Source organism: Drosophila persimilis, unplaced genomic scaffold, assembly GCF_003286085.1.
Source record: "Drosophila persimilis strain 14011-0111.01,24,50 unplaced genomic scaffold, DperRS2 tig00000520-arrow-pilon, whole genome shotgun sequence".
Taxonomy (NCBI): Eukaryota; Metazoa; Arthropoda; class Insecta; order Diptera; family Drosophilidae; genus Drosophila; species Drosophila persimilis.
This window is the reverse complement of record NW_020825317.1, coordinates 4146027-4169428: the sequence shown is the minus strand read 5'-3', so window position 1 is coordinate 4169428 and position 23402 is coordinate 4146027. Positions and strand designations below refer to the sequence as shown.

Here is a 23402-nt window from a genome sequence, read left to right as displayed (position 1 = left end):
CTGCTCCTGCTCCTCTTTTCGCTTCTCTGCCTTCAAGAGAGGAGAAATATGTCAACGCCCAGGGCGTTGGCAGGAAAAACCAAAACGGAAGCGGAAATAGCCGACGCCATATTTAAAGATGAGTGACGACCATCGGAGGGGGGGATATACATAGATCCCCACTTAGTTCCCAGAGAATCTCCATTTAATGGCCAAATTCTTGCCCCATTTCTCATTGCAGTGAAGCCTCGCAGAAAAGTGTAAGCGAAAAGGGAGGCAAAAGGCAAAAGAACCCGACGCCATGGCCCACTCCAAGGTGATCCTGAAGATCCTCTTCTCGCTCTGCGTGTGGTCGTTCGTGATCATTGGGCTGTTCAAGATGCACGGCACGAACCTAGTGCCGCAGGAGTACCAGCAAGTGCCGCTCAACGGCCGGATACTGCTGCAGAAGGACATGCGGTACGCGGAGACGACGTCCACGACGACAGACCACTTCGACCCCAGCGAGATACTGGTGGACAATCGCACAGGTAAGGCCCACAGAGTAACACCCAATCACCCATTGCCGTGGATCTCCATTCTCATACGTATCTTTGTGCAGCCATGGACGATGATCAGCTCGTGAGGGACGTGGAGTCCCGGATACCCTCGCTGCCGATTGCCTACTGGAGCAAGAACAAGAACTTTCTGCAGCAGAAGTCGTCGACCTGCGCCAAGTATCCGTCGATCTTCGAGCTGGAGTTCAACAACATCTACTGGCAGACGCTGCGCACAACGAATGGGACCTTCCAGCTGTTCGGGGCCTACTACGACATCCGGCGCACCTCGCTGCTGGGGCCCACGGTGCGGATCCTGGGCATGATCGACCGCATCGAGCCGAAGGTGAAGACCTACTGCCAGTTCTGGTTCGACGGCCAGAAGGAGCCGTTCATCGTGAAGACGTTCGAGTACAAGTACATCTGGTACAACAAGTGGGGCAACTACAAGCAGGGCATCTACCAGCCGTATCTGATCGCCTGCCAGATACCGAAGCCCTTCCACGGCGTCGTGCCCAGCTCCGTGTCGATGGTGGAGAAGGAGTGCGACACGGCGACCAACAATCTGCGGGTGATCTACAACCGTCCGCCCGACGACCAAAAGAAGGGCTTTGCCGTCTGCGTCAAGGGGCTGGACTTCCTGTACGACGACCTGAGTGTGCGCCTCATCGAGTGGATCGAGATGCTGAACATCCTGGGGGCCGACAAGATTTACTTCTACAACCTGCAGGTCCACCCGAACATCACCAAGGTCCTCAGCCACTACGAGCAGGAGGGCAAGGTCCAGGTCATCCCCCTGACCCTGCCCGGCGGCCAGCCGAACGTCCCCGGCTTCCAGCATCTGTACCTCACGAAGAAGACCAACCACAAGCGTCAGAACGAGGTGATACCCTACAACGATTGCCTGTACAAGAACCTCTATCTGTACGACTACATTGCCCTGCTGGACATTGACGAGGTGATCATGCCCAAGGGCAACGCGGTCCTCTGGTCGGAGCTGATGGAGAAGGTGCGCCCCGAGTCGCGGAAGATCAAGCCGGACGGCTTCCACAGCTACAACTTCCGGAACGTGTACTTCCTGGACGACCAGCAGCACGAGCACGGCTGGCACAAGGACATCCCCAAGTACATGCACATGCTGCAGCATGTGCATCGCGCCAAGAACTACACGAAGCCCAACCAGTACGTCAAGTGCTTCCACGACCCGGAGCGCGTGCTCACCCTCCACAACCATTTCCCGCTGAGCTGCCTGGGCGGCGTCTGCAAGTCCTATCCCGTGGACACGCAGGACGCCCAGCTGCAGCACTATCGCGCCGACTGCGTGAAGACGCTCAAGAAGAGCTGCGAGGAGTACCGCGAGAACTCGGTGGAGGACAAGACCATCTGGAAATACAAGGACGAGCTGATTCGGCGCACCATTAAGGCCTTGGACACGCTTGGGTTCTTCCGGCGCAGCGGCCTGGGCTCTGGCTCGGGCAGCAGCAGCGGCCTCGGAGCCACCACCCACTCGACGGAGCGGTGATTCGGACTCCTCGGCGGCGGCGGGTATGGCGGCGGCTGGTCCTGGCCCTGGATGCCGCAAGCAACGCAGTACGTCGAGGCCGCCGGTGGCGACAGTAGTCTGGGCAACGAGGAGTTCTTTGTCTAAGGAAAAGATAGAGGGAAGATACTCGTATCGGTCGCATCTATTGGATATCGGATAAAGATTCGATTGCTGGATGCTGATGTTGCGTTCCTGAACCCGTCCTCTCGCTTCTGTGTTTTGAGCTCAACTTGTATCTGTATTTCTGTATTATAGAAAGGGTCCCCCCACCCCGCCCCACACACACACACTCACATTCGCTCATCCTAAGACCCCTCCATTATCCCTCAGACTCAGATCTAAGTTTAGTTTTAGTTATAGATACATTATACTCGTAATGGAAAGAGAGCGGAGCGAAACACTTTTGAAATTGTGCCTTCAACACCCTGGAAACCCGGAACCCTGGAACCCCGGAACACTGGAACACTGGAACACTGGAACCCTGGATTCCCCTTCCTTTCTCTGGAGATTTCACACTCACACACATACGATACGTCACAAAGGACCCCTGGCCCACTCTAAGGATATTTCACGAGTTCCACAGAAAACAGAAGCAGAAGAAATACAGATGGAAAATTATGCGAAAAGAAAGAAAAAGAAACCTAAACTAAGTTCAAGACTGATGTTTATTGATAATTAAATGAAGAATTTCATGAAAATTTGTTTTCACATTCGGATAGAATCGATATTATTGTTGTTGTATAGGCAATTAAAGGGCCACACACCTTATAGGAAAAGGAGGCCTGCCCCCTATTCTTCTTCTTCGATAAAAAGAAAAGAAAATCGTATACATATATCACTAAATGCTAAGCAAAGAAGCGAACGAAAAACGAAATGGAAAGAGAACGGGAGAAAACCAAGAACAAAAGTTTGAGTTGTAAAACTGTAAATAGGAAAATTGTTAAACGGAAAACCATTAAGATAAAACCTATGCCTAAACTAAGGATAAAGCCGTCTAAGAAACGGATAAAACTATATGGAAAGAGGATAAAGGAGAGGTGTTTGTCCCCCCTTATATCCATCCCATTATTATTATTCTTTCCTATTCCTATTCCTATTCCCATCCATTTATTGTATTGTATTGTATTTTATGTTTTTTTAACCTGTACAGATTCCTTATGTATTTTTACTTTATATACTATGCACATGTATGTGTGTATGTTTTTTTTTTAATAGCAGCTTAGTCAATTTGTTGGAGCGTGGAAGTCGGTGTAAAAATTCTGTTGCATGCGCATCATCCATGTTGCATCCACTAAAAGTACTCTACTATGCATACACACACAGATACACAATACATATTAAACATAATATTATATACATACATACCTAGTAATTCACACTGGAATGTACTCTAATGTTAGTTGTTTAGCCATGTAAGGAGATCGGATCACACCGTGTGAAGGAAAACCCCAACATTTCTTGACTCATTTTTTTTGCGTAGCTAATAACACAATTGATATGAAAACGAAAAGTGATTGAAGAATAAAATTTCCAAAAAAAAACCAAAGCCAACCCAATGGGTGTTTCGTTTTTGACTGGGGGAAGAAAGGGATTATCCCTTTGCCCTATCCCCAGGCGCTGCCTCTGCCCCCCCTCTTCATCTCCCTCTTCCAGTTGAGTGGCTGCACCTTGACTGCGTCCAGCTCAGACCCAGACCCAGACCCAGTCCAAGGCGAATCCACGGCAGAGGCGACTGGAGAGCGTGCCGAAGACGTGAGACACAAAACTTCGTGGAATGCAAACAACAAAGCATTTATTCTCGGGCATAAATGAATCCACTTACGCACAACTTGGCAGAGAGGGTGGCTGGGATACCTTAAGCCACTGCACACAAACTTCTTTGGGGCTGCCCATGGAGCCAACTAACAAAAGTTGCCCAAGGAGCAGGAAATGGAAGGACCTAGACCGAGACCGGGACCGGGACTGGGACTGGGACCGGGACCGGGACGGACCAAAGCAGGAGTCGAGAGGCGAAGAAATTTGTATAAACGCAACTTAAGTGAGCATTAAACACGCTCCACTGGAGGACCAGCAGCAGCAGCAGCAGCACCGCCACCAACACCGAGCGAAAAGGATACCAGATACTCGTTGAGTATGCAACAGGCAAAATGAAGCATCTCAGGCAACGCCAACCATTGAAAATACATACTCGTTATATGTATATCTTCTCGAATATCTCTTTGTACTCTTTGGGAGGCGCATCTTTTTTTGTCAGTGCAGCAGCAGGACCATAACGTGGAGGTCCTTTTCTCCGTTGCGTCGAGTCTAAGTTGGTTAATAAACATTACCAACGCCACAAAAACCATTTACGTGAACTATTAAAATTCCGCAGCATTTAGGGTTGCCTACTCCTTCATTCCTCCAGAGCCCTCCTTGGCCTTGTTTCACGATTATGTTTATTTATATGGCACACACACACACACACACACCCACACACACGCGCACGCACACCCAAGAGAGAAGATGGGCCATGGGTCCTGAATGCTGTTATGGAGTCTGTTTATGGACTGCAGGACCGCCGCACTCGTACCCCTTTCGGCTGGTGGAAACATACACCACATGGCCGCCCTGGAGATGGAGTTGCTGCTGCTGCTACTGCTGCTGCTGATGATGTTTATGATTGCCCTGGCAGATGAGCATGGGGAGGCCATAAGGTTACACTTATTGTTAAGTTGGTTAACACTTTGCATTCCGCTCAAGAGGCATAGGACATTGGATTAAAATATACGAGAAAAACTTGTGCAAAGGGCACAGGCCAACATCCATGGGGAGGACTATCTTTATACGATTCTCGTCCCCTCGTATTTCCATGCAAATTTGACAAACTAATTAAAGTTTCACCCACCGCATCGCTCTTTCCTCTGTTTGAAATGGAATGGCAATGTGAACAGACATTATAATGCATGCGCATAAATCCTGGGATAAAGAGCCGCGGCTTAAATATTAAAATCTGCAATTACATAGCAGCCAATCCCCACAGGTGGGCATTCTCCCAGGCACCAGGACTGCAATGGTGGATGGCGGGGATGGGTATGGGGATGGGGATGGATGGAAGTGTGAGGATGTGAGCTCTGGTCCTGGGGCGTTAACAACTCAAAAAACCACATAAAATGCATGCTCTGCGGTCAGTCAGTTTGGTTGATTTGTTGGTTAACACACATTTCCACAATTTCCACATTTCCATGTATGACGAAAGAACCCCAGGGCGGATGCTGGCACACTGCGGGAAAATGCGACCTCTGGTAACGTGGCTATGTATCCCAGTTAAAGATGATCTACATAGATCTAAGCGATTGGGCCTCGGAGTGGATTCTTCAGACTGAAAACTGAAGACTGGATCTTCCGTAAACTTTGGATAAATATGCCCCAGACCATGGTCAGTGGTTACATTCCGAAACAATGACATATGAACATCCGATAGACAGTCTGTAGCCTTGCGATCCTGAGAAAATAGGACCTTCGGCTATCTGGTTCTATTTGGCTAACGCACCCGAACATTTGGCTATAAAAATAATATTAATACTGGGTTTTTTCTAAGCGGTATATCGCTTGGCATGCGATTACATTTTTTTATGATTAAATGGCCAAAAATCGACCTCCATTTCGTAATAGCCTATGGCTCTATGCACATACATATTTGGTTCTTCTGTGCCACAATTGGATATTTCATATTTCGAAGTATCTTTTGGGGATAAAAGAAGCAACGATTTTCGAAGTGTCTTGTAGGGATTTTAAGATTTAATAAATTTGAAGTATCTTTTGGGATTTCAGAAGTTAACAGTTTCGAAGTATCTTTTGTGGATAGTAAATACGGTCTGCAAATAATGAAAACGCACGTAGAAATTGATATTTTTATGCCGATCGAAAGTCTGGATCCCTACGACCCTGGGAAAGTATTGGCATGCGAAGACCTTCCATGGGATCTAAATCAAGCGCGTATGATCCCAGAACGTTTTCGGTGGATTTTTTTTCAGTGAAAGAAAAGGCTTTTCCGCATCATCATTCATCCTCAGCTGTAGCCTATATATTCCACTAGTATTTGCAGGTGCCTGGGCCTGGGCCTGAGTCTGGGCCTCGGCGCCAACAGATATTTGCTTAGTTCTTTCTGTGTCGGTCCTGGAGTCCGGTCCACATCCATGCACTCCTCTACATTGCATCCGTGGAACTGCAACTGCAACTGCAGGAACTACAGCTGGCAACTGGCAGCTCGGAATCGGAATCTGAATCTGAATCTGGGCTCTCATCTCAATTTGAATTTGAATGGAGATGGCGTTTGATTTTTGACTCGTCTAATTATGCCAGTGGCCACCCTTCCTATATGTGTGCGCGCATGTGTGTGTGTGTGTATGAGGGAGTGGGATCGGGAGGATGTATATGTGTGTGAGAGATTGGCAAACCAAACAGGAAATGCTAATTACATGTAAGTGTGCACTGTACTGCGAGGAGGCTTGGCTACACCCAAAGGCATATTAGGCAGAAGGTAAGGCATGCCTGTGTGTGGTGTATGCGACCCTACCTTACGATTGAGTACACGCTTGGCCCTGGCAGCTCTCCCCTTCTCCTTACCCACTCATTGATGGCTACAGTTGCCCGAATGCCGGCTCATGCAATATTATTACTCGCAATCTAATTAACCGCACAGCCGAGTCCCGTCGCAAGCCCCTCACCTCCCACTCACATACACACACACCTGGCCAATATTTGCAGCCACTGGTCATATCGAAATGGGCCCCACACACATACAGATGCACAGAGAGCCACACAATGGAAATTATACGCTTAATTGAGAACGGAATTCCACGCTAATTCAATTCACCCTCACCAGTGGCTGGGCTTGTGGGGTGGCTTTCGACTTTTGGCAGCAGCAACAGCAGCAACAGCAGCTCTTTGGGGGCTGCTAAGCTGCCACAGATTGGGGCGAAGGCTTAAAGCCGCATCAGCGCCAGTGTGGCTTTAACCCGAGCGATGGAGGGAGGAGGCAGCTCTGGGGTGGGGGGTTCCCTTTTAAATATATGTAACTGCATGGCTGTAGTCGATTCCGCTCAAGAGCCGCCAGAAACTTACAATAAACCTAAAGAATACACGCTGCAAGGACATTTTTAAGAGCAATAATGGTGTTGTTTGATCAAATTATGCTACACATTTTACCGTTTTTGCTAGACAATGGATGTTGGAAAAGCCGCAGCCCACGCCTAGTGCGGGGCTTGGGGCAACATCCGGCTGTCACTTCAGCACCAGCTGGCGGCCTCCACTGCGGTGAGTGTGAGTGGTGCCAGTGACACACTTTCCGCTCCCATCGCCAGCTACTGCTGCAGCTCGAACTCCGAGTCCGGCTTCTCCTGGGGATCCTCCTGCTCCTCCATCTCCAACTCCAACTCCAACTGCAGCTCCATCCCTTCCTGCTTCTGATTCTGCTTCTGCTCCATCTCCAGCTCCCTTTTTACCCTGTCGATTAGTCAATTATAGACAAATGGCCAGGGAGTTGTGTGCGCGGCACATTGTAAACAAGCCATCAATAGTAAAGAGGGTACAACGGGGAGCGCGAAACGGGGAACGAGAGATTGGAGCAGAGTTGAGATAAAAGAATTATGCATAGGCAGGATGCGATGGTGCCTCACAGTGCAACGGAGCAGAGGAATAGGAGGGGGTAGAACACATTCAGCACAAAAGACGACAACGGACCCGTACCCGGGGGCCAGCCTTCGGTCCGGAACGGAGCTTGAGGAGAGACTGACAAGGCAAGGCAAGGAAAGGAAACCACAAGCCACACAGAGAAATTGAAAAAAAAGAAACGCCAGAGAAAACAAGGTCCTGTCCGAACAAAGCACCTGCGTACGGGGATACCATAGAAAGGAGGGTTCCCCATGGAGCCAAGTGGTTCGACGAGGAGTCCCCTTGCATCTGCGAAGCCAAACACAAAACGGAAATCAGAAAAAAGCAAAGAACAAAGAACAAAAGCGGAACGAGAGGAGTCCCCGAGAATGGGTTACGGGAGAACCATTTGTATTGACTGTGGAAAATGGCTGGGGAAACCCGTAGAGAAGCTGTCCCTGCAGAACGGAGAAGGCGGAGAGCGGGGAGCGGGGAGCGGGGAGAGTCGCATGCTTAGCGACGGTGTCGAGAGATAAACAAAAGTTCTCGGTGTCCGGGCCACAGAACAGAACAGAACAACAAAACAAAAATATTGAAATACGAGTAGTGTCCGCCGCCGGACTTCAAAGACCACAAATACACAGTGGAAGTCAGCGAATGAGCGACATTAGTTATCCTGAAAGTGGCACTAGAGGTCCATGGCCACAGATAAGCTTCACTGTACTTGTGCCTCTGGCTCGTCCTCTGGCTGGTCGAGGGTAGCAGAGTCAACTCTTCTGATCGTCGCCTGACCACAACATTTCCGCTGGCGCTCCCGACTACCGTCCCCCGACCACCACATCGTCCATTCATCCGATGGCCAAAACAGGCAACAAAATCTAGTTAATTGGGTAAAACGCTCTGCGGAAATTGAAAGCAAAAGCAAAAGCAAATGCAAAACGAATCGGGAAGTGGAGTTGAGTGGAGTGGAGTGGAGTGGAGTGGAGGGACAGAGCCAGAGCCACAAATGCAATAAATATCTAAATTTCGCCTCTGGCCGGGGCATTATTTATCGATTTATGCAAATTCTATGCGTACATTTTATCAATAAACAATAATAAATTAAAATCAACAATCACTGAAAGAGCACTCCTCCCACTCCCACTCCCACTGCCACTGCCACTGCCACTCTCTCTTTCGCTTTCTGTGGATGTGGTGTTTTTTGGGTAGATTCAAATTGAAAACGAAATTTATAAATGCAAATTGTCAGCGCCACCAAAAAATGCGCAAATATCTCCCCCATGTACGGACATACTCGTACTACCATGTACATCTGGATAAGTGGGGTACATACATATAGTATCGTGCACTGTACACTGTACACTGTACATTGCTGTTGTATGTACAGACAATATATTCCGGTCCACCACATGGACAAATGTACGCCCAAATCGTGAATTTTTCTTGTTTGCAATCAAAAATGAAAGCATGAACAAAATAAAGATGGGCACAAGAGCAGAAGCACGAGCAGCAGCAGCAGAAGCAGGAGTTGGAGCTGGAGAGGAATGTCGGGTCGAGAAGAGCACACCCAATGGATGGCAAATGGAGCGCAAATGTGGAGGTAGCGATATTCCCAATGGGAAATTTGGGTGTCACAAATAGAAGGCGAACTGTTCTTAGCCTGAGCTTCTGCCCTTCTGCTGCTCTTTTATTGATCTATGAAGCAGTTCATGTACCCCTGACTTCATTTAAAGCTCAGAGCTTCAGTCGAAGCTGAAGCACGGCTGATTGCAGTATGCGATCGTGTGCGATGAGTGCCGCTTTCCCACCGGGTCACTTCGCCGAGCAATGGACTGCTGCTCTTGCTACCGTTTCCTGGCCTGCACTTGGACTCGACGCGAGAGACCACCTCCACGTGGATGTGGAGCTATTTTTGCATGCTTTTGTGCAACGCGCAAACAATTTGCATTTTCCATTTCAGCGTCAAATGAAATGTTTCCGACTGGTGCTGGTGCTGCTGGTGCTGCTCTTCTTTTTTGCCTTCCTTCGTTCCTGGGTTGGTGGTCAGTCAACGAATCCGGGGGCCATAGTGTGAGTCCATAAGAGGTGCTCCTCCCTGTTCAGACTTCTCCAGCAACAGCCAGCAACAGAGCAGAAGCAGAAACAGGAGCAGCCTGGGCCGGGGTCGGGGTCGGGTTCGGGGTCGGGGTCGGGGTCGGGGTCTGGGTAGGGGTCGGCATCGATGATTTATTGCACTTTTGACGTTATTGATATTTTATTTGCTTGCGATGAAGTCATTTAGTGCAGGCCGCACGTACAGAGCCGCTGGTCGGTCAATGATTTATGCTGACATCTCGGCCAAAGGAGGAAGCAGGAAGAAGCCAAGGGGGAAGTTGTTTCGATGCTCCTCAATCGGTAATTTCCAATCCTGCGGCCTGTACGAATACGTTGAGCAGAAAATCTGAAGAGTGTCTCTTCTCAAAAATGTAGCCAAGCAGCCGCTAGTGCTGGACAACGCCAGTGTGTCGCCAGTGTTGGTAGCACTCGAAACTGACTTGTCTTTGTGTGTCCTGTCAAAAAATTGTAGTCCGACAGACAGCACAAACATTTTCGGTCTTCGTTTCGATCGTTCTACTCTAAATCCAACAAAAACCACAGAGAGCTCTTTTGTTAGCCAGCGCGCAGATAAAAAGATAAAAGAGCGATAGAAAAGTGGTCTGAACACTCTACAAGCTCCACTCCCCCTCCGCGTGATCCCCACAGACGAGATATGACCATGTCCAATTGGCGAGCAAGCGGCTGGTTGGCGCCCGCGCGGCTGCTTCGTGTGGTGCGCGGCAAGTCCGACTACAGCAAGACGGCCAAGAATCTGAAGATCAACAAGGAGACCAAGCTGCTGGTGCAGGGATTCACCGGCAAGCAGGCCACCTTCCACTCGCAGGAGGCCTTGAAGTACGGCACCAATGTGGTCGGTGGCGTGTCGCCTAAGAAGGGCGGCACCAAGCACCTGGACAAGCCGGTCTTCAAGAGCGTCGCGGAGGCGACGAAAGAGTTGAAGCCGGACGCCACCGTGATCTTCATTCCGCCGAGCAATGCCGCCGATGGCATACGTTCGGCCATCGAGAGCGAGATCGGTCTGATCGTGGCCATCACGGAGGGCATACCGCAGGTGGACATGGTTCGCATCATGCAGATGCTGAACTGCCAGGAGAAGTCCCGCCTCCTGGGCCCCAACTGCCCGGGCATCATCTCCCCCGATCAGTGCAAGATTGGCATCATGCCCGGCGACATCCACAAGCGCGGCTGCGTCGGCATCGTCTCCCGTTCGGGCACCCTCACCTACGAGGCCGTCCAGCAGACCACAAAGACCGGCCTCGGCCAGACGCTGTGCATCGGCTGTGGCGGCGACCCCTTCAACGGCACCAATTTCATCGATGGACTCAAGATCTTCCTGTCTGACCCCGAGACCAAGGGCATCATCCTCATTGGCGAGATCGGCGGCAGTGCCGAGGAGGACGCCGCCGAGTTCCTCAAGCAGCACAACTCCGGCTGCAAGGCCAAGCCCGTTGTCAGCTTCATTGCCGGACAGACCGCCCCGCCCGGCCGTCGCATGGGCCATGCGGGTGCCATCATTGCCGGCGGCAAGGGCACGGCCCCGGCCAAGGTTAAAGCACTGGAGAAGGCAGGCGTCATCGTGTCCCAAAATCCCTGCCACATGGGCTCCACCCTCTACAAGGAGATGCTGCGCCTCAAGCTCGTCCCCAAGAAAGAGGAGGCCGGCTCCAGCAACAAGAAGTAGGCCCAAAAGGATAGAAAGATTTCCGTTAAGGGTTCCCTTCAAGAGTTACAAATAAATAAAGAACATGCAATAGCCCAATCGATGGTTGAGTTTGGGGCTACCATAAGGTGGGATCTGTAAGGTCGTTAGAATGGTTACAAATACCTAACCAAAATCCCCTTGTCATTAAAACTCATATCACAAGTCGTCGTTTCCCACATTGGAACACACAAAAATTCTCACATATATTTTCAAGCTGGAACACGATACGTTAAGGAGAGACCACAGGTAAGTGGATTGCATTTCATATTCAAATCGGAAGCCAGGCACATGGACATGGACATGGACTACCTTTGTAGGTCAGCATTGGCCTTCCAAATTAGAGTTGATTGAACTGAATAGACACGGCTTCGATTCGATTCGATTCGATTCGTTTCGTTTTGTTTCCTGCGAATGCAGGAGTTCACTCAACTGTCGTTGATATCCATTGAGCGGCTGATAGCGAGGGTATAATGGGTTCTTTTCAGGAATGGGGACTTCCTTCGCACCTCCGATTCGCATTCATCCAATTCTATTCCGATGAAAGCCCTTCAAATATCTGTGGGTATGCCCTGCTTCGAGTATCCCTCAACTGCTGCTCCGCCACCTGCACTTCCACTGCCACTTCCATTGTTGTTCCGCTAAAAACCTAATTTCGCTCCGTTGTTTGTTCATGGCTGTTGTTCCCGTGGCCCACACGGTCCACACTTGTTTGTTTGCCCTATCGCGGGGGCTAATGTTGCTGTTGCAACTCCAACCCCAAAACACCCCCCGGTGCTTGATGAGGTCCCAGCCTTCGAGGGAATCTACTGGTGCTCTCTCGGCCCTCTTACCTCTATAGGATGGAGTGAGAGTCTGCCCTGTTGATGGATCTTAACTATCTATGGACCTTTGAGCATGATACGAGATTACCCTCTTTTGTTTGTTTGAATATTGATGGCTGTCAATGATTGTGCATTGGTTTTTATAAAGTTTTCTATTGGATATTCAAGTCGTAAGTTTTCCGTAATCAGAGTAACCTTTTCAGAGGGTATCCTCTTGGGGGAAGCGCTTAAATTCTCCCTTCTTTTGGTTCTATTATAAGAGTCCTTCACTCTCTCGTCCCTGCCATAAACTAATTACCGCACGTTTTGCGCTCTGCTCTATTACAGTGGTTCTTCTAGTTGTTTTCTGCCAACAATTAACATTCAGAATGATGATGATGAGGTTGTTCATGTTGATGGGAATGAAAATAAAGATAGAGATGGGGTGGCATGGGGTGGGGTGTTTTGTTGATGGCAATGGCAATGGCGATGGGGATAGAGATCCCAAGCATAACCATCATCTGTCCCGTGTCTGTATAGCGACTCTTGCAACTGCTGTTCATGACAAATATTTAAATCATTTTGCTGTCAGCACAAGGTGGCCCCACCTGTCTGCTGGCCCCTGCCTCCTGCCTCCTGCCTCCTGCCACCTGCTGTCATCCTGGAGAGCCTGGGCTAACGCATAATTTAACTGTAAGATGGAGCAGAGCACTCCGACTGTGTCCCTGTTTCTGTCTTAGCCGCCGTCTCCTGTTCCTTCTCCGTCTGGGTCTCCTTCTGGGGCTTTTCCAGCAACTGTTAAATGACAGGCACGCCCCTTGGTCTCGAGACAAGTGCCACACATCATCCGCTGCAGGAAAAACTGAGAATTTGCCTGCTCGCTTTTCTTTGCTTGCCAGTCTGCCTGCCTACCTGCCTGCCAGCTGCTGCTGCCTCTGCTTTTGCTTTTGCTTCCCTGGCAGTCGAAGTATATTGATTTTTAGCTCAATTTTGGCAATACACAGAATTATACTCTTATAAACATCTTCCATACTATGCAGTCCATTCTTTTGCCACTTTCTATGTGCTTCCAATATTTTGCTTAAGACAACTTGTTTGTTTTTAAAGATCATCCTACATTCAAGCTTACCAACCGCTGGATAGTCCTGCAGCAAGGGTATGTGCCACTTCTGCTCCTGCTGCAAAGACTATCCTTCTTCGTTTTTCTTGTACTTGCTCTCCTGCTTAGGTGTCACTTGCTGCACTTGAGATATATTCATATATACATACGTGCACGTGCACGTGTAGGGTGCACAGTGAGAGCTCTCTGGGGCGGACAATCATGGGTTCTCTATGCGGTGATCTTTCAGTAGAGCTTTTACTGTGAGTGTGTGTGTGGTTATGTGTATGTGTGTGAGTGTCTTTGAATACTTTTGTGAGTTATTTCTTTTGCCAGCTATTTGGCAAATGCCACAGACACTCTGCTCTGCTCTGCTCCTTTTTTTGGTGTGGATTCGCACTCCTTTTGGAGCACTTCTCTGGTTAAGAGCTCGGCACAAATGCATTTTCCTTATTAAGAGTCCAGTTCTCTGTCTCTCTCTCTCTCTCTCTCTCTCTCTCTGTGCTCTCTGGCCTTTTCTGTCTCTATTTAAGTTTTCATTTAAATTATATGTAGAGGGGGCTTTCCCCGTCGAGCACATTTTCCATTTTTCACCTGCAGAAAAGAGGGAAATGGAAAGGCGAAAAGGCGTGACTCCTCTGATAATGCCAGTCAAGTGGGACAGAATGAGCGGTGGCGGGGGGTGGGGATAAGGGGTGGCTGGGAGAGGACGCCATTCGACCGCAGAAACAGTGAAAAGCAATTAAAGTAAGACAAGTTTTAAAAGTCCAACCCGAATCGAGGAGAAAGAAAGCAAAAGGCCACTGCCAGAGTCAATTTGATTTCTGATTGGAGTGGGAATATGGCGGAGGAAGTGGAAGTGGAATTGGATGCAACAGGGAATGGGGAAACATGCGGACTGTGGGTGGGGCCTGTGGGGGGGGCCAGTGACAAGTGACACAGCCGAATCCGCAAATGGATGATGGTGGATGGGAAACAGCCAAAAAGCGATTGAATGGTTGATGGCCTTCAATAAATTCTAGTATTCCCTTCTTCTCTCTCCCTCTCTGTCTCTCTCTCTCTTTCTGCCTTTTCTCCCTGTGGGATATGCTGCGGGGGAGGGGGGCAAAAACACTTGGCAAAAATTTATGAGACCGCCGCCATCAAACTAATTGAAAAACTAAGCCTCTGCTCCCCAAACCCAAACCCGAGCCCAAACCCAAACCCAAAAGAGTAAGCCAAACTTTTGCCATCCACAGAACAAACCCGAAAACACACACACACACACACAAAGAAGGGGTGGCAGAGTGACACAAGGAATGTGTGGCACATGCAAACAAAACCCCAAAAATGTTGCACTTAATTGCAACTATTGGAAACTTTGTCCTGCATCCTAATCCGACACTCATCCTTCCATCCTACCCTTCGCTTCCCCACTCTTTGGGCGTGCTACCAAATTCGGTTTATTTTCTTGCCAAATACTTGGGGGCATGGCAGCTGGCGGCTGGAGCAGGGTGTCCGTCCAGAGAGGGGGTAGAAAAAGTGCATGCCACAGAATCGTCTCGTAGTCGAGAGTCCTCCCTGTAGTTCTATCAAATTATGCATGACACACATGCCACAGCCATCCACTTTGTTGTATCAACCACACCTCTTCCCACACACTCCCTCCCCCCACTAGCCACCCATTTACGTGTCCAATTGATTGACAATTAGAGATTGACAATTGTCATTTAAACCGTAAATAATTTCATTTGATTGGGGCTCTGATTACATCCGTGTAATCAAATCGAGTTTTAAAGCACTCGAAAATAACCTCTGACCCTTGGAGAGTGGAGAGGGTGCCGCACTCTACTTTGTGGATGGACGATTGGCCCTCTAATGGGACGCCTGCCATGCGGTCGCTGCTTTCCGCTCGCTTATAATTGACACTCGATACACTCTCGAGTTAATCGAGAAAGGGATATGCGGTAGATCGCCACCAAATATCGTGCAACAATCGATGGGTAACAGTCAATGCCATTCCAACCCTTCTGTATCCCCCAGGAACTCTTCTCTCATCGATGGCTAATAGAAGGACAGTCCGCGGGACGGACCGCTCTGATCTGAATCTGAACAATTCGGTTGACGGGATAGGTATCCCGCCCAGGTTCGGCGGCTACTGGACTTTGAAATTGAACCACCAAAACGAGCCATTGGGATCCGGATCGCAAAAAACAGGCAGCTCAGGCAGTTTCAATAGGATCTACAACAAACTCGGCAAAAAACAAACCGCAAATGTAGCTAGAGAGGTTGGAGGTATATCTACGAAGCAGAAGTATATCTCCTGTAGTGCCCCAGTCTACCGAGAGAATCGGCAGATCTATGAGGATGCCAGCTCACTCCAGAGCCCCTTGGTCCAGTCATCCCGCATGGCTTCACCAGAGCTATCAGAATCCTACACCTCGAACAGCAGCTTTTTGCAAAGCTTTAATAAATTAAGGAATGGGACCACGAAGAAGCACTCTCCCAAAATAAAGCCATTCAAGAAACACTCGTACTACGACACCCCTCCCTCGGGCAGGTGGAAGATAACTCCAATACCTTCGCCGGTGTATCCGCAAGAATTTTCGATAAATATTCATTCCAGAACCAGCAGCAGCTCCTCGAAAAACTACATGTCCAAGCTGGCCCGCCGACTAGGGTTGGCATATTCCCCAGAAGGGCCCTCTAAAGAGTACACTGAATACTCCACAGGGACCTCTACAGAAGAATCCGCAGAAGAGTCGGGAATGTGGAATGTCCAGCAGAAGAAGGCCTTCCTCCCAAAGTATACCGATTTCAGCGGTAAATACTTCGAGGGGGACGACTCTTCCAGCAAGGACGCGGAGAAAGAGTCTTCTGAGGACACGGCAGAAAGCATTGCGGATAACGAGCCTTCCGATGATGAGGGTGAGGACGAGCGCTTCTACCGCCAGATGTACGAACTGTGCCGGGCAGCCCACCTGCTTATGTGCACGTACGTCCTGAAGAAGGCCAAGGAAATGTCTCAGAGACGCAAGGCTCAGCTCTAGGATCATCAGAGAATCCACCTTCAATCTGATCTTCCCTGGATCACAAGTTTCTTGTTTGGTTACTAAATAAAAAGTAAATCTTTTTCGCATTCAGTCGGGCTGTTTTTTCTCCACCTCCTTTTTTCAGCATCATTTTGCCCCATGCTTCATCAGAATTTTCCGCATTCCCTCGCCATCTTTCATTAGTATTTCCCCACTTTTTAGCACTGCAATTAAATATGCTAAAATGAAATCAAATATTTTTCGGGGCCACGAAAAAGTTAAACACCAAACGATTTTAATAGCTGTCACGGGGGAATTAGCGATGGTTGGCGATGGTTGGCGATGGTTGGCGATGGTTGGAGATGGTCGGCGATGGTGGTGGTGGTGGTGGTGCGGCTGCTGCTGCTGCTGCGGTGGAAAACTTTACTGTCGCAATTAATAAAGTTTTTCTAGTCGAAGGGTTGGACGTGGGTGGTGCCATGGGGAAACCGTCGGAACAAAAAAAACCACCCAATGAGAGAGCAACGCGAGTCTGTTTACAGTTTTCGCCATTTTCAGCGAAAAATCGCTGACATTGCGTATGTGGCATCCACACACACACACTTATACATCTCCCTCCCCCCCTCCCACTGTCAGCGTCAGCGTCAAGTGTCTTTGCATAATTTTTAGAAAACCGCACGAAGGGTGACTTTAATGTCATCAGCGGTTTCCTGTAGCTCCCCCACAGGACAGCTGTCAACAGATTTAATGTGCAGCTTTAATCAAATTCACATCAGGCTAGTTACGCTGTGAGGACGAGCCAGAAGGAGGCCATGATAAGGCCAGCATGAGGCCAGGATGATCCAGCGGAACCAGAGGAATGGAATCCCCCAGCGAAAGTTTCCCCACATTGCCATGACCCTACTGCTCCTTCCATAGCGCATTACAATGCGAAAACTTTTGTGGCAGTCCTTTTTTAAGCATACCCTGGAAAAAGATGGGGAGTATATGGGACCTTCTCGCCCTTATAGAATGCATATGTTTTGCAGGGGGAGGGAGGTCGATCCATGGTCCATGATCCATCCAAGAAGAGCCTCCCAAGGGAAGCAATCACAAAAGCCGTAGATCCCATTGTAGATCCTCCGACTGCATTGTATCAAAGACTATAAAATACCAAGATATTTCATCGGGAACAAATTCCAGTTCAATATTCGTTCCATACATCATTGTACCGGCAAGTGGCGTTCTGGTACTTCAATTCCCTTTTTGGGCTTGGTCTTTTCTGTGCCTTTTCCATCGATACTTCCTTTGGAATTCAGTTCAGTCTCTTGTTTCGAAAATCGGTCGTCCGGAACAGGACACACCCTTCATTACACACCCGAGTAATGAGAATCCTTTAGTCGAGAGTCTGGAAATGGCACTTGTATCTGCTTCACATTACGCTGGAATGCGTTGACTGATTGAAGGTGGCGGAGGTGCTAGAGTGTGTTGCAAGTGTTGCGGAAGTTGGAGTGTCTAGTGCCCGCTGTAACAAGTACAGCTGCTCGTGTGCTGCTGCCTCCTTCTTGTGGCGTGCAACTTGATGCAATTAAAAGCGCATCAACAACTCAAAATCCCCAAAAAACACTCTGCTCCAAGGGTTTAAAGGAGCAGGTGTCCAGGAAAACACCGAATTGCGAGGAACACGAAAAAGTGCTGCACGAGTGCAAAGTTCAGTCCAGGACTCCAAGACTCCCAGACTTTGTGGTACACTGAGACTTCTTGGCGGTTGTTATGCTCCCCGTTCGTGTACCTCTATCTGTATCTCTGCATCCCTCTGTGTGTGTCAGTATTCTCGTTCTCCCCGGCAAGGTGTTTGGGCCAAAGTTTTGTCGACATCTTAATTTCTCACTTGTAAATTGAGCTGCGCCAGCAACCGCAAATTAGACCCCAAAGTATACGTACTTTGTGGATGCCACATATTCCCCATTTCCCCACACATACAAGCACACAGGAGCCATGCCACACAGACAGTCATGCGTAAGACCAACACGGCAGACAGACAGGGAGGAGCAGACAGAAGAGGAGAATGCGGGACTCCATCTCTCCAGACAAAGCTCCCTCAAAGTGTGGCAAAGTGCGAAGTGTGCGTGTGGGTAGGGGGTTGGAGGACAGAGGACAGAGGACAGAGGGCAGAGGAATTCCCGCTCCGACTATGTGGCACCCACAATGGTGGTGACACCACAAAACCCAAAACACCCAATGCCGAATCCGATGAAAGTGCGTGGCGTGTGTGGAGGACTGTCAGCGATAGGAATCGTAACAGCATTATTGGGCCAAAAGTATGCTCGATTGATTGCAAATAGATAATGGATAATTGATTGGCAGATGGAAATTAATGGAATGCCAGAATCGATGCGGAAACAGATAATCAATTGAACAAACGAATGAGCCTCATTTCGCATTTCCCATTTGATTCTTCTCCACCAGAGCACACGGAGACGGAGAGGGCTAATGGGCTCGTGTCGCGCCTCTCCCATTAGCCTCCTGTACAATGTGTCAGGGATATCCTGGAACTGAAACTACTCCTGTTCCTGCCTCTTCACTCCTCCTCGACTAACAGAACTGCAGCCAGATGTTCTGGTCCTTCTGCCAGATGCTGCATTTCTCTGCAATTTCCCAGTGGACCGCTATTGGTTCCCTACCTTTCCTTTCCTTACGCACACTTACCCCCAGCCACACCCCCTGGAAAAGCCATCCCCCCACCCTTCCACACGTTTCGTCACGCTTTTCACACCGCACCAAAGTAGACAAACATTTGCAAATGAGCGTTAAAGCGTGGCTCTCCAGCAGCCGCAGACGCCTCAGGTGGCATGCTCCACCATCTGCCATTCTGGCACCTCTGCCCCTTACCCAAAGACACCCACTCCCCCTGGAGTCGTCGCTGAGAAAGAGGCACGAAGTGGCATGGAGCATGGAGCATGGAGCGTGGAGAATGCGTGCACAATTAGAGATAGTTGTGGCAATGACAGTGGCAGCTTTCTGGAAACAAAATTGAAATATTTAATTAAATTTGGCAGACTGCAGGTACACCCCTCACGCTGCCTCCTCCCTCCTCCTATGGAAATACGTAATTTCCATTTTCATTGCCTTTTCATGGACCCTGCCACCCAATAAAGTGCATAAAAATAGTAGGCATTCCTTAAACCCTGAAACTTTTCTTGTGTTGGTCTATCTCTTTGGTTCAGTGCAAAGATCTGCCAGAGTAAGTGCAAGCTTTAAGGACTCAAGATTCCTGGTTTTAGGATCCTCTGGAAGGATACTTTGGAGGTGTCCTCAAAGCGTGGAAGCCGCAGAGGTTCCTTCATTTACTTCTGTTTGGGAAAGTTGTGAGCCTCTCATTGAAAGATCTCTGAAGTCGTGAAAGCACCCATTGAGGGTTCGAGCTCTTCCGGGCCATTTCAGTCTCCTTTTGTTCGGCTTTACCCCCCGAAAAGCATTTGCAGTCCTCCTTCTGGCTCGCTTATCGCCGGCACCCCATCGAGGGCCAATAATTTGGCCAATGACGTGCAATTATTTGCCAGCCAACTTTTGAGCCCCTCTCCTGCACCGCTCCGGGCCGCCCCGAGTCACGCCTTTTGTCCGGTGGGGCAGGCAGCACTTTGCCAATTGCTCGCGTGGCACGTACAAAGTTTGTCTGCTCCAAGCAGCTGAATGGGAGCTGCAAAAGTCGCAGGACTCAACTATGACTTGGACTTGGACTTGGACTCGGACGGCGACGACGACGACGACGACGACGTCGAGGACGACTACGACTCTCTCAGTCCGACTGGAATGATTCATGGCCGTTGCAATTTAGCTGCCAACTCGCGAAAAGTACCGGAAACGCATTCATTTTCCGCATTTTTCACATCAATAATAAAGTGGAAGCGAGTGAAGGGAGGAGGATCAGGCAGGAGAAGGCGGGTCTGCGACTGCAGTCCTAATTAAGTTTGTAACATTTATGACTTGTTAGCCAAAGACTTTGACTGGCTAACTAACCAAACGGAGCCAAGGAGCCACTGGGCCACTGAGCCACGGAGCCACAGAGCCACCAATGAAACTATATTGATTGGAAGAAGCCGTTCGAATCCTTCAGGTCTCCAGTCCCAGCCTCAGTCGCAGTCTCAGCTCCACTCGCCAGCAGAAAACGAGGGACTAATGCAGGACGAAAGCTGAACTAAGACTCCATCCATTTCATTTCACGCTTCGTCTGCTGTCAAATGGCCCCCCAACAAAGCGAATCTGGATGAGACGATGAGGTTGAGAATGAGGACAGGGCTCTGGAGGTGGTCTCTCTTCCTTGTTGTTGTCCACTCTCTGGACTCTCTGAATTTCTCCGCTTGGGCCGCACTCGTCTGTGAAATGATGACAGTTGCGGTTTCATTTTTTCGCTGTCCGTTCTCCCTAAGATTTATATGACATTTTTTCGGATATGCCCTTCACAATGGGTCCCATGATTTTAGGGCGATCTTCAGTCCCAAGGACATGCAAAGATCGAATGAAATGCATCCTCATGGTAGTGCTGTTGAATGATCGCGAAGGTGAGTACACTTATTAGTAGCTTTTAGATTTCCGCAGCTAAAGCCCACGGCAATGGAGCAATGTAGCATCACTATTTCCTGTATGAATGATAGCACCATTAATCCGTATTTGCCTCCCATTCGATAAGTGTATTTGTAAATACAACCACTTCCGTCGGTTCTGGGCATCTCATACATTTTATGATTTACGAGGGTGACGAGGCACTCCGCACTGCAAATGGCTGAGGGAGGGGTAGGAGAATGGACTGGGGATATGGGGAATGGCCACCGATTTGCTTATCATTCCCGGAGAATGACTAGAACTTTTGTTTACTTTTCCCACAAAGTGCGCCAACAATTTTTGGGTTATCATTACTTATGCATTTCGTTGAGGATTTCCTTAATTTTCTCAGTGCTGAGATTACTCGTATCGTTCTACAGTTCAGCTCAAACTGTTCCCATTCTCGTTCATCCGACAGTTCAGGTAAAACAATGATCAGCTCTACTGAAACTGTGCCTGTTCCTTCCACAATGCAACAAAATCTGTATTTGGCCAGTGACCACACCTCACTTTCATCTTAGGGCACCAGCTTTTCTCTATCTTATATTCTGTTTCCTACTTTCTCTCTCTCTCTCTCTGGGTTTTCCTCCATTTTCCCCCCATTGTTTCACTGCTGGCGATAAGAGCCAGCCGGAGACGACTGACCCGCTGCTCTGCTTTTGCTTTAGCTTCTACTTCTGTTGCTGACCGATAAGCGGCCTGCAATATGGTCCGAGCGGCTCAGTGACCCCCAGCCCCAGCCCCAACCCTACCTCCCACTGGTCGCACTCGTCCCCATCTCATATTTCAGGCTTGTGTTTATGCAGCTCAACACTTTCCTGGATCCCGGACACCGACACGGACCCGCAGCCGGAGTTAACAAGGAAATCCGTTAAGCGGCTTACGCTCGACTTTGGAAAGTTTATTAAACATAATTATAAAATATCAAAAAACAAAAAAAAACAACGAGAGAGAAAGGATAAAGGAAAGCAGGCACACACGCAGAATGGAGAATCGGTGGGTGGGACGTAGAGCCCGCCCTTTTATAGGACGGCCGCCAACGGTAGGAGAAGGAGGAGGCTCCAGGCCACCAGCGAGGCGGCTCCCCCGGCGGCTGGGTCTGGGGCCGTAAGGGCCTGGGCCCGCTGCCGCTCCTGGAGTACCCGCTCGATGGCCGGCTGGCAGTTGGACTCCTTGCGGACGTAGCGGAACATGGACTCCACAATGTTGCTGGGCGTGATGGTTTCGCAGCGCTCCAGGTGGCGGACGGTGCAGGTTTCGAAGTCGTAGAGGTCGACGCACTGGCGGGGACCCAGGACGAGCTCTGGCAGCAGGTCGGCAATGTTGGAGGACGAGAGCTGTCCCACCTGGGGCAGGTAGCCGGCGAATGTGGTGTTGAGGCAGGTGGCGATGTGGTCGCGGCTCGCCTGCAGGCACTCCGGACCCTGTTCGGCGATGAAGAGGGCGATCTGGTCGCCGTTCTTGTAGCAGACGAACTCCAGCAGCTTGTCCATGATGCGCTGCATAAGGGCATTATGGGAGCGCTCTTCGCGGGTGAGACACGGCTGCAGCACGGCATTGAACTCCCGCAGGCAGGTCTTCGCCTGCGGCAGGCGCAGACAGTACTTCTCGAAGACCACGTCCAGGTCTCCCTTGGGGCTGGCCTTCTCTATCTCGTCCAGGATCTCGGTGACATTGGCCAGTCCTCCAATGCAGCCCATCAGCTGTCCGGCCGCCTGCTCGATGGCCGTTCCCAGAGCCGTGGCGTTCACGGAGCCGGCGGGGAGCGCCTGGTTGGCCTTCTCGCATTTGGCGCGCAGCAGGCGCTGCAAGTCCGCCAGCGACACATTCGCCTTCGAGTAGCCCGCGGGCAGGTAGTGGGCGCCCAGCTCCTCCAGATCCTTGACAGTCGCCGGATCCACTTCTGGCAGCTGTCCCGATCCCAGAGCCAGGCAGCAACCCCATGCGACGACGGCCAGCAGCAGCAAGTGCGATGCGCTCGGCGTTCTCTCCATGACTGATCCCGACGAACAGCCCCGCAGCCCCGATTCCGACCCAAACGGGCATTATCTTATCAGTGACGGGGGTGGCCAGGGGAAGGGGGCACCCACAGGGGGTGGGGTGGCTGCGGTCAATGTCTGAGATTAAGGCAGCACTATCGCCAGATAGAGCCCCAGTCCCAGTCTGCTGCCACTAATCGGGCGAGTAAACAACACACAAATGTCCGAGAGCGTCCGTATACGGCCTCCGACAACAGCAACCCAACAACAGACCGAACAAGAGAGAGAAGTGGATAGGGAAATGTATAAACACTTAAAAAGTAAAACATTTTTGAGAAAAAATCTCAAAAAAAGTTTAAACGTTTGAAGCAAGGCGTTGCTAATTTTTTATGCCCCTGAAGTAATTGAGGGACAAAGAAATTTATATATATACATTGTTCATAA

The 23402-nt window shown here is 49.7% G+C and overlaps 4 protein-coding genes across 4 annotated transcripts in view; 3 read left to right on the top strand and 1 right to left on the bottom strand.

Moving 5' to 3' along the window:
• Positions 1 to 3604, top strand: part of LOC6596653 — an 84195-nt gene extending 80591 nt beyond the window's left edge. Inside the window, exons 5-6 of the mRNA XM_002021955.2 lie at positions 221 to 509; positions 581 to 3604. Coding sequence (XP_002021991.1) covers positions 281 to 509; positions 581 to 2037 — 1686 coding nt within the window. The 5' untranslated portion in view covers positions 221 to 280 and the 3' untranslated portion in view covers positions 2038 to 3604. The remainder of the gene's footprint in view (positions 1 to 220; positions 510 to 580) is intronic.
• Positions 3605 to 10313: 6709 nt separating this feature from the next.
• LOC6596654 (succinate--CoA ligase [ADP/GDP-forming] subunit alpha, mitochondrial) lies at positions 10314 to 11545 on the top strand. Its single transcript, XM_026990124.1, has one exon. The coding sequence runs from the start codon at positions 10439 to 10441 to the stop codon at positions 11465 to 11467; it is 1029 nt and encodes a 342-aa protein (XP_026845925.1). The 5' UTR covers positions 10314 to 10438; the 3' UTR covers positions 11468 to 11545.
• A 130-nt stretch (positions 11546 to 11675) lies between these two features.
• LOC6596655 lies at positions 11676 to 16449 on the top strand. Its single transcript, XM_026990184.1, has 2 exons — positions 11676 to 11734; positions 15410 to 16449. Exon 2 carries the CDS (start codon positions 15427 to 15429, stop codon positions 16414 to 16416), a length of 990 nt encoding a protein of 329 aa, XP_026845985.1. The 5' UTR covers positions 11676 to 11734; positions 15410 to 15426; the 3' UTR covers positions 16417 to 16449.
• Positions 16450 to 21846: 5397 nt separating this feature from the next.
• LOC6596656 (27 kDa hemolymph protein) lies at positions 21847 to 22988 on the bottom strand. The gene has a single exon (XM_002021958.2). The coding sequence runs from the start codon at positions 22971 to 22973 to the stop codon at positions 22002 to 22004; it is 972 nt and encodes a 323-aa protein (XP_002021994.1). The 5' UTR covers positions 22974 to 22988; the 3' UTR covers positions 21847 to 22001.
• Between the last annotated feature and the right edge of the window lie 414 nt (positions 22989 to 23402).

Coding starts and splice junctions, on each gene's coding strand:
- LOC6596654 (XM_026990124.1), top strand. CDS start 10,439: ATGACCATGTCCAATTGGCGAGCAAGCGGCTGGTTGGCGCCCGCGCGG.
- LOC6596655 (XM_026990184.1), top strand. CDS start 15,427: ATGGCTAATAGAAGGACAGTCCGCGGGACGGACCGCTCTGATCTGAAT.
- LOC6596656 (XM_002021958.2), bottom strand. CDS start 22,973: ATGGAGAGAACGCCGAGCGCATCGCACTTGCTGCTGCTGGCCGTCGTC.